General features: G+C 26.6%; 1 protein-coding gene across 6 annotated transcripts in view; it reads right to left on the bottom strand.

Annotated features, from left to right (window-relative positions):
- LOC100202002 (probable voltage-dependent N-type calcium channel subunit alpha-1B) overlaps window positions 1-10,701 on the bottom strand; it is a 109,667-nt gene extending 98,966 nt beyond the window's left edge. For 2 of the 6 annotated variants that reach the window (XM_065799732.1, XM_065799733.1), the window contains exons 1-2: window positions 10,417-10,701; window positions 8,526-8,665 (exon numbers count right to left, since the gene is read on the bottom strand). In XM_065799732.1, the coding sequence (XP_065655804.1) occupies window positions 8,526-8,665; window positions 10,417-10,662 (386 nt within the window). In that variant the 5' untranslated portion in view covers window positions 10,663-10,701. Of the gene's footprint in view, window positions 1-1,004; window positions 1,216-1,291; window positions 1,468-8,525; window positions 8,666-10,416 lie in introns of those variants that run through there. The other 4 variants (XM_065799734.1, XM_065799737.1, XM_065799735.1 and 1 more) reach the window with 2 other exon arrangements.
- Window positions 10,702-11,244: the final 543 nt, after the last annotated feature.

Below are 11,244 nucleotides of genomic sequence, written 5' to 3'. Positions count from 1 at the left end.
GCTATTAAAGTAATGAATTTAGATCATGAATAGTTGAAAGGATATAAAAGTATTAGCCAGAATTTTACAAATAAGACGTTTTTTTTGTCAGAAAATATTTTTAAATATTTTTCATTATCTTTGTTACACTATCAAAAATATCCCATGTTAAAATAAAAGAAAATATATAATTTCTTTATATACCCTTAAATAAATAAAGGAGAAATACATGACCATATTTTTTTCCATACTAAGATTTATAGTGGTGATCAAACAAAAAAAAATGAAACGAAATTGATAATCAAAGGATTATTAGCTTTTTGTATTTTCAGCACCCAAAATGAGAAACTTCCCTAAAACAAAAAGTAGTAGACAAATTTGATTTTCAATTTCACTATCAAAATCCATATTCATATTATTAAATGATTTTTTATAAATTTTCTCTTTAGTCTTAAATTCTATAAAAGTAACTATTTGCTTGCTCCTCAGATGTAAATAAATCACTGAAAAAACTTTGATTTTTAGAGGTAATTTTAATATATGATGTAGGTGACTAAACTAATATTTGAGCTGGTAACTCCTTAGACAAGGATAGCAGTTCTTGGTTATGCTTTTTAAAATACTTTCAGATTCAAGAGACAACAAGACCGAAATCATTATCTTCATTTTAAATTAGTACAATTTATTCTATTTTTTGCCATTTTTCATTTTTTTTAAATCTTTAAATGCAATTAATAAATGGTTTAAAGTATCAACTTTAGAAATTATTCCAATTTTAGAAATATATTTAAAGATTTCCCCAATTGCTATAGATGTTTCGGAATATTAAAAAATTGTTAATATACCACCATGCAGGTCAATCATCATTTAAGAACAAATTTTATGAAATCACAACAAAAGGGTTAATTACTCATTCAATCATTTTATTAATAAGTCTTATTAATTCATCTTGTTCAAAATGAATATTATCATTATCATTTTTTATTGCTATAAGGATATTTGTGTCATTAGCAAAAGTTTTACACCTTGATTTTATTTTATCTGAAATCCTTGTGACACTCCACTCATATACTCTTCCCATTCTAATTTTTTTCCTATCACCACTCATTAAAGTTTTTTCTTTAAAAATCTCTGTATCAAAGTTAATGCACACCAATAATTTTGATTTAAAACCAAGAGCATCTAATTTTAAGAATAATCTTTCTTGATCAACTGAACCAAATGCTTTGGCAAAATCTAAAAATAAAATTGTTTTCAAACCATTATCTTTTGAACATATGATGAAATTTAGAGATTTCAACAAGTTTCTTACCAACTCACAACAAATTCACATTGATTTTTATAATTCAACTTGTTTTCTAATTTCATTCATTAATTTCATCATTTTGTCTTTAATTATCCTTTCCATGACTTTACAAACTACAGAAGCATATATAGAGCCATTTAAATCATTTAAATTCAATATTCGTTAACCATAACATCATATCTGTAAGTTATATTTGTGATGGTAATAAATATATGAGATACATTATCACAGGTGATATTTTTAGGATTAATAAAGCGGTTGTATTATATATATATATATATATATATATATATATATATATATATATATATATATATATATATATATATATATATATATGTATATGGTTTTAATTATTTTTATAAACACTGTTTTTATAAAGATATATATATATATATATATATATATATATATATATTTAAAATATATATATATATATATATTTAAAATATATATTAAAAAATATATATAAATATATAATATTTTGATCATGGATACACGTATCAATGTATAAATATACACGTATGATCATATATATGCATCTATGTATAAATATATTATAAAAACAAACAATAAAAACAAAAAAATGTTTGATTACAATAGATCCAATACGAAAAAAGATGTTAAACTTAATAAAAAAATTTAAACTTTTTCCACTGTTTGTTTCATTTTATGTAAAAAATAGATTTTTTTCTTACTTTAAGTTTACTTTTTAAATTACTATATATATATATATATATATATATATATATATATATATATATATATATATATATATATATATATATATATATATATATACATATATATATATATATATATATATATATATATATATATATATAATTATTATTATATATATATATATATATATATATATATATATATATATATATATATATATATATATATATATATCTACACACACAAAAGAAAGAACTCTTAATGGGAGGAACTTAATCTACTTCCTTCATATCTAAAATTGAAAAAAAATTTTATGAAAAAATAATTGCATTAGTTTAACCCCATAAAAATAATAACATTTTATTTTAAAAACTCTAATTCTATGAGAATGCCTTAAATGCACATTTAAAATGTAATAAATGATTTCCATTTAAGTTAAAAATTTTTTTAGGAAAAAAAATATTTTTTTAAAAGTATTTCTAAAAATACTTTATTAGATATTTGAGGTACAAATTATAATTATTAAGAAAACAACTTTCTTAAAAAAAAATTAAAAAAAATAAAATAACAACTTGTTTAATTTTTTTTAACTTAGTTTTCCCAGTATGAAATAATGCAAGAATAACGTAACTAAGCAGACATGTGTTATAAGAGGCACTTTATGCCTGCGCATTTGGTAAGGAATGCGCTTGGTGGTTTTGGACTGTCACTAAAATTATTCTGAATTTATAAACCACCCGAATTTTGTAATTTTGGCTGAAATTTAGTAACTGTTATTCTGTTTTTAATTTTTAAAATTTTATTAAAGCTAATATTTTTGAAGCTTGCCTGAATCTACAGGATTATAAAAGAGGCATAATTTTCAGCAAAGAGACAAAAGACATCACCACTACGATCGTCATAAAGAAAACCATGAAAAGATTCAAATTAGTTTTAAGGTAATAATAGCGCAATTATTGGGTGATAATATAACAAACAATTAGATGAGGCAATTAATGGGATTCTTCTTATCAGCTAATAACAACTGAAAAACGTCAAGTTGAAAACAATATTGCGCACAGAACAACCAAAAGAACAAACGTTCTTAGCCAGGGCCGTCCCGAGGGAGGGTGTCTAGCTCCCCTACAAAGTTTATTGGTCAGCAAATTGGACACTAGAGTCGGCAAAATGGGATCTATTGTTGGCAGTCGGCAAATGTTGTAAAACGATGACCTTATTTTTTTGTTTTCAGATAAGTTAGTCGTCAAAAAATATTTTTTGGCTTTAGTCGGCAAAAGACAGATACGTCAACCCCTCCCCCTCCCCCCCCCCCCACTCTCATTAAAACCTCTTCGGGACGGCCCTGTTCTTAGTAAAGACTTAGTTTTTAGTAAAGACTGTACACTGTACAAACCAAAATAATCTTTCTTTAACAAAGTCAATTTGAGAAACGTCGAAAGATAAATAAATGTAATAAGTAAGTTTAAAAAATTAGGTTTGATAAGCATCTGTAGATATATAAATGTCGATTCGATAAATATCTATAGATAATTAAATAATTAGTTAAACTTTAGTACTTATGGAGAACTAATTTAATAACTATACGGTAACAGTGACGGATTCACGTTTTTATGGTACGTCAAATTTTGTAACCCCTTAAATTGAGAATCCTCAAAGCATCTTTGTTTAACATGAGTATAAACATATAAATGTTTGGAGTTTGCTCTATGTCTGGAAGTTAGCTTTCATCAAAAAATCCTGGATCCGTCACTTTATGGTAATAAAAAAAGCTTACAATAAGGCCCAAAATTTATCACAGCCCTCCTTTAATAAGTTTGTTTGAAAATGATCTTGCTACACGTGAAGTACCGTTAAAGCGGAGTTGAGAGAAAGAGAGTTACAAAAAAAAAGTGGGCATTACAATTACTGTGTGTGAATTTATCTTTTTCTTTGTTTTTATGCTTGGAAGCTTAAACCTAAAGCAAAATATCTTTATCATAGACTGAATAATAAGATTTTTTTTTTTTATTATTTTATATTTGTGTTTGTTGATAAATTTGTTGTTAAAAAATATATAATGACTTTCTAAGCGCTACACTCTTGCTAAAAATATTTGAGGACTGCTCTTTCTCATTAAAAATATATTAAATATGAATTGTAACGTTATAATATTTTCTTTGAAACACTAAAACTTCTGACCCAAATTGTTAATCGCACAATAAAATTCTATGTCAAATCGTAACTATCAGATAATACGATATGGCCTAATATCCTGAACAAAATTGGAATTAATGCAATAAAGTGTTGATATTTTGTTGAGCTACCTTTAGTCGCAATTTCAGCTTTAATTCTGTGCGGCATGCTATCGATACAAGGCTGTATCGCCTTCTCCATTTCAAGATAACAATTTCACACATAAATTATCTTTTTTAAGAACAGTGTTTGGTTTGTGATCAAATATTTACCTCATTTCCCTCTTCATCTGTGCGTTATGTAGCTCCATCCTGCATAAATTTTGCTTTCATTGCTAAAGCAGGTCTGTCAAAATTAAAAATTAAAAAGGTATTCAATATAACATTTGTAACGAAAAAATAACAATTTATCTCCAGAAGTTCACATCTTTGTTGGGCCACAGCTCGGCCCACTTCAGACGCTTTCATTGCAGCTGTTAGTTTGGGTTTTTTAGCCGGCAGAGTTTAAAATCTAAATCTTTGAAAAGTGTGCGCAGAAGCATACACATTAGCATCTATGAGTAGTAAATTTATCAGTTTTGTGGTAGCAAATCTATTCTAAGCATACTTTCTAAAAAGATTGTGAACTTATAAATAAAAAAGTAAAATAAAAATAAAAAAAGGTCTTCTACCGAATCTTTTCTTTCGTTTTGGGTTTAATTCGTCACCTAATTCGATTTTCTTTTTTATTTGTCGTACGCTAGCTTCAGAAACTTTTACATTTTGTGATATTTTGCGGTTTGTTTTTAGTATTACCGAGGGTCATTACTACAGCTTTTGTACATGGTGAAAGATCGCTTTTTTTTAACCATTATGAAAATATTCCAACTGATTATTACAACTATGAAGTTGTTTTTTTTTAATAATATTTTAAATATTAGTAAGACATTATATGCATATATATATATATATATGCATATAATGTTCTTGACATTTCTAAAGCTTTTGATAAAATTTGGCATGCTGGTCTTCTCCATAAGCTTGCTTCTTACTGTATATCTGGAAACATCTTTAAGATTATTGAGTCCTTCCTTTCCAATCGTAGTATAAAAGTTGTCCTCAATGGACAGCATTCTTCTTCATATCCTGTAACTTCAGAGGTTCCTTTTTTCTGAAAAAAGTTGAATTCTTTAATTTTTTTCAGCCAATCGTTATCGCAATAAGTTACTTAAATTATTGCGATAATGGTAATATAATCGATGAGTCATCTACCCTTCATCTTCTAGAATTAACTCTTACTTCCGATCTTTCTTGGAAACCGTATATCAAATCTATTGCAAAATTAGCATCTGCCAAAGTTGCATCTCTTTATCGAGCTCGATATCTTGCTCCGGATTCTATTCTTTATCTTCATAAATCTCAAATCCGTCCTTGTATGGAATACTGTTGCCATATCTGGGGCAAATCTTCTAATGATGCTCTTTCTCTTTTAGACAAGGTGCAAAAACACATTGAAAACATAGTTGGACCTGCTCTTGCAGCCAACCTCCCACCATTATCACCTTGTCGTAACGTTACTTTTCTCTCTCTCTTTTCTACAAATACTATAATGGACACTGCTCTAAAGAGCTATCGTCTATTGTGCCATCTAATAAAATTCATTCTTGTGTTACTCGTCATTCAATTACATCTCATCTTTTTTCAGTGACTGTTCCTAAGTGCTTCAAAAACTCTTTTTTTTCTAGTTTTTTTCCTTAATTATCAGTTCTTTGGAATTTTCTTCCTTCATCTTGCTTTTCTGATTCATATAATTTGCAATCTTTAAAGTCGACTGCCAATCGTTATCTTGCTCTTTCTGAGAAATTATTGCTTATTATGATCTAACAATTTTCTCTTCCGTTCGTGATTCTAATTTAAACTTATTTATTCTTTAATAATATCACTAATTTATAATCACAAAATGTTTACATAAATTAGAATTAAATTAAAGTAAATTAGAGATTGCCAGTTGTTTATTTTAAAAAAACAGTAACACCTGATGACTAAAAAATGAGACAAAATTTAAATCAATTTATGTATGCTATTCATAATCATGCAATTGAAATAAATTAGTATATTTATAGGGAATTTAATACTCTATTAAAATTATATTATAGTTTTAAAATATTAACTAAGTTGGCTCCGTATAAAACAAGTTTGCAAGAAGACCTAAGAAAACGCATTTGCCAATTTAGAAATTCGCATCTGGAAAAGCCAAAAATCTTCACAGTAAAACACTTTCTAGATGAAGGACCATCGAAAGCGACCATATATCGTGCTCTAGAACGTGTAGACAGTAATTTACGCTATCAACGAAAAAAAGGAAGCGGTCCAAAGGCGAAAAAAATGGACAAAAAGCACATAGACCAATTGAAAAAGGCATTTGATCATCATCACGATGTTTTACAACGTCAAGTAACTCGAAGATTCGATTGAAACCAATCGTATATATTTAAAATTCTTAAAAACAAGACGAATATTATCATCGAAGTGAAAGCCAACTAGCTCGAATCAAACCTTTGTGTCGGCATATATATCGCAATTTTAGGAATTTTGATTTTGTCTTGGATGACGAATCATATTTCACATATGCGAATGCAACATTGGCTGGCAACAATGGCTTTTATTCTAGCGACGTGTCATCTACAACTAGCGGCGTCAAATTCAAAAGAAAGAAAAAGTACGAGGAAAAGGTACTAATCTCTTAGATTATATTTCCTTAAGGGACTTCGAAACCAATGTTTTTTGAAAGTGGCCAGCCAATCAACAAACAAGCATAGATCGGATGTCTCCGCAAGCGGTTAATACCCTTTATTGATGAACATTATAAAAATGAAGAGTACTTGTTCTGGCCAGATTTAGCTAGCTCGCACTATGCAAATGAAGTAGTTTCTTTTCTCGATGTCAATAACATCAAATACTTGCCAAAGGGTAAAAAATCCACCCAATGTACCAGAAGCTCGACCAATCGAGGACTTTTGGGGTCAGTTGGTAAAACGTTATGCCTCAATGACTTTAGTTCGTCTATGACGAATTGCTTTTAATGATGTTATTGAAGACCAATAAATATATTTTTTTAAATATCATATAACTGTTTATAAGTTTATTTTAAATTAAATTTGATAGCTATGTAACTATGGCTATAATAACAATTTTAAAGTTGTCTCATTTTTTATTCATCAGGTGTTAGACAAAACATTCACGAGTTTCGGTGCGTGATTTCTTAGAAATGCCCAACCACAAAAATACTACTTGTGAGTTACTTAAAAGAGTTACTTTAAACTCGCTTTTAAAAACTGATTAGTAAAATGAGTGAAAAAACATTCAATTGCATAATTGCAATTTAGAAGAGCAGACCATAATTGTTATGTATTCCATAGGATATAAAAAATTAAAAGTATATTTTAAAAATGTTTAAAAGAGATTGTCTTTAAAGCCTTTTTTAATGTTTCGTTTTTATTTCATGTCTAAATAATTCGCGTAAAAACTAGACGTCTCATTTGCGTCTATTGGATGTCTGATAAAAAACATTAAAAATGTGACCGTCTCCAAGGCGTCATTTAGTTGTTGTTGTTTTTTTATCTCATACATCTCAAGAATTGGTGTATAAATTCGCGTTTAACAGATATCTTTAAAAAAACATCTAATTTGTGATTGTTCTCGAGACGTCTTAGATGCCTAATTTTTTATCGCATATATCCTATAAAAATTAGATGTCTAAAATACGCCTTGAAGACATATTAGATATCTTTTTGCAGACATCTTGAAAACGCAGATAAGGCGTCTGATTTATATGCAAACTCTTGATATATATGTATGCAAGAATTTGTTTATCTCACGAATTTGCAACATATATGTTTCAGAATTTGCATAAAACTAAATAAAACTATATTATCTGTTTGCAAAAAAACATTTAATATGTGATCGTGTTTATTACGTCTTTTAGATGTCTTTTTTTTATTTCATGTCTCAAAAACTTGCTTAAAAATTAGAGGTCTCAACTGCTCTAACAGGTGTCTGAAAAAATACACGAGATTTTAAGATGACTTTTAGATGTCGCAATTTTATCTTAGTTGTCTTAAGGCGTCTGAGACACTAGGGTAACATCTAACAGACGTCTCTGAGCCCCCTGGAAACTTACAACTAACAAGAATTTTATTTCTATTTTTCATTGTTGTTTTAACTATCTTTCAGACTCATTCGTCAAATCTTGATAACAAATATATCTTGATACTGCTAGTTTACAAACAAGCGTTACATTACTATATACAACTACCACATATCTAGTAATATTTGGCGTTTTGCGACATATTTAGTAAAATATACCTTATATTTGGCATCTTAACTATTAAATAAAAAAGACTAACCCTGTGATAATAACTACAAAATCAAGAATATTCCATGGAACTCGTAAGTAAGAATGTGGGTGCAAAATAAAACCTTGAGAGACAATCTTTAAACAAGCTTCTGTTATAAATATGCCCAGAAAATAAATTTCAAACTTGTCCTAAAATAATATTAATAAAGATAGTAAATTTATAAAATGTAAAGAAAATAACCTCACTTAAAAAAGTATTTTATTTGAGGTCATTTTATAAGTATAATATATATATATATATATATATATATATATATATATATATATATATATATATATATATAAACTTAAATTGTTTTTTAAGTTCATTCTTTCAAATTAATTTTTTTTCAATTCACTTTATTTTATAGTAGCTGCTTAAATGCCATGATGGTCGTATTTTAAACTTTTTTCACTCTTATTTTAGCCAATTTTAAACGAGTTTTTTACCACATTTAAACGAGTTCTTAATACTTTAATTTTCTTGGTGATCTCTTTGCTTCAAACTTATTTTTTAATCAGGAACAATGCGAATCCTGTCTCTACTTTTTTTTTTGTAGTTTCAATCTTATTCTTTATAAGCGTAACATTGTTTTCAGAGCAACCATTAACAATCAAAACATGAAAGTAAACTTGGACACTTTAGCCAATCGAAATCAAATGAGTTAAGGACCAAGTTGGCATTCATTCAGATTAATGGATGCTTTTTTCACGAAGTTGATAGCTGATTATTTATTTAGCAAATTCTCCTTTTTCACATTTTTTATCAACTATGGCTAATACAATACAATAAAATAAGGATCTAGGAACTAGGCGTGTTTTTAATAGATATAATGATTGGTTCAGATGAATTCAGATTGTACTCTTTAAACTTGTCTGTTTGCCGAAGAGCTTTAATTCTGGATAAAACAAAAAGTTCTAAGGTACAACACTTTGTTAAGAAAAAAAAATTTTCAGCTGCTTTTATTTGTTATTAAAAGCATTTTTATAATCATAGAATCTTTATATACTCATGGAAATGTATTTCATACTTGTTAAATTACTATCTCCCTGACATGAAACTATAGATATAAATTTATTTTTAAGAAACCAGGAAGGATAAAAGACACAAACGTGTCTTTTCACTTCAGTGATTTTATGATTTAGATGTTTTATCAGGGAGGGATATTAATTGAAAGCCTGAGTTTTAAGTTGTAAATATAAAGAAATTTAAAAATGATGCTACTTGGATAATTTTTTCCAAAAAAAGAGTATGTATGTACTCCAATGACATAATGTTGGCATGTAATTGATAAAATTAGACACTGAAAGACTTCATTTAATATTAAGGATATTGCTTCATTTTCTCATATAGCGTTGATTCACATTAAAACATGTTTATTAATTGACTTTTTGAAATTAAAGATTTTAGCCAAATTATCGTTTACTGAAGAAATTGATAAAAAACCCAAGTTTTCAATTTTATAAACAGATTTATATTAAACATGCTAACTAAAAAAATTACCATTTTTATTTCATACTTATCACTGAGAATAAACTTTATTAGTATTTAAGTTATTAGATTTAATATCTCTAATGTCCTAAAAATGGGCTAAAATAAGGATTAAAAAAGTCTAAGTTACAACCACCAAGGTGTTTGAGTGGTTACTAAGCCCTACACAAAATAATACAATTTATATATATATATATATATATATATATATATATATATATATATATATATATATATATAAATATATATATATATATATATATATATATATATATATATAGGTCTAAGTTGGAAAAATTCTTTTTTGTATATTTACAAATTTTTAAAAACTTGTTATATTCCGTAATTTTTTTAGATATTTCAAATAAAGTTACTAATAGTAAAAATAATTTTATATATATACTCATACCAGCTTTATGTTAAGGTTTGATTTATCACCATTCGGCAAAGGAGTGTTCAATGCCATTATAACACAATTTACAGCTATGGCGAGCATTATAAGAGTCTCAAATGTTGGGGATGTACTAATTGCAACACATGCTCTGCGGAGAGGGTTAGTTGGTGTCAAAATCAACAAATGATTTGTTGGATATAAATTTTCGATAACAACTGATGCTCCTCTTGTAGTAACAGTAGACCTTCGACGTGAAGACATTTTATCAAGTAATTTTTTGTACTATAATAAATCTTTTTATCGTAATGTTGTTATATATATATATATATATATATATATATATTATATATATATATATATATATATATATATATATATATATATATGTATGTATACAAATTTTTGTTTCAATACTTTATACCGGTAGAAAAATTTTTATGTTTTGATCAACAAGTTCAATCATATTCATATGAAAAATAAAACGAATTTAACCAATAAATAATTAATTTAATGAATGAAGAAATACCATTAAAAATCAATATTATAAATAATCGCATTTACATATTATTTAAAGAAACAAAATTGAAATTTCCAAGAAATCCAATTCTTTTTTAAAAGTAAAATGGTTTTTGATTTATTATTACTATACCCAACATCATAGAATGTTTTCTGTTATATATATATATATATATATATATATATATATATATATATATATATATATAAATATATATATATATATATATATATATATATATATATATATATATATATAGCAACAAAAAAAATAAAACTAAAGTTTCAGAAAAAGTTTTATTGCGCCGTTATGGCTCTTGATACTGA

The sequence above is a fragment of the Hydra vulgaris genome, chromosome 06, assembly GCF_038396675.1.
Source record: "Hydra vulgaris chromosome 06, alternate assembly HydraT2T_AEP".
Lineage (NCBI taxonomy): Eukaryota > Metazoa > Cnidaria > Hydrozoa > Anthoathecata > Hydridae > Hydra > Hydra vulgaris.
Note: the sequence above shows the minus strand (reverse complement) of the source record. Positions and strands in the feature narration are given on the sequence as shown.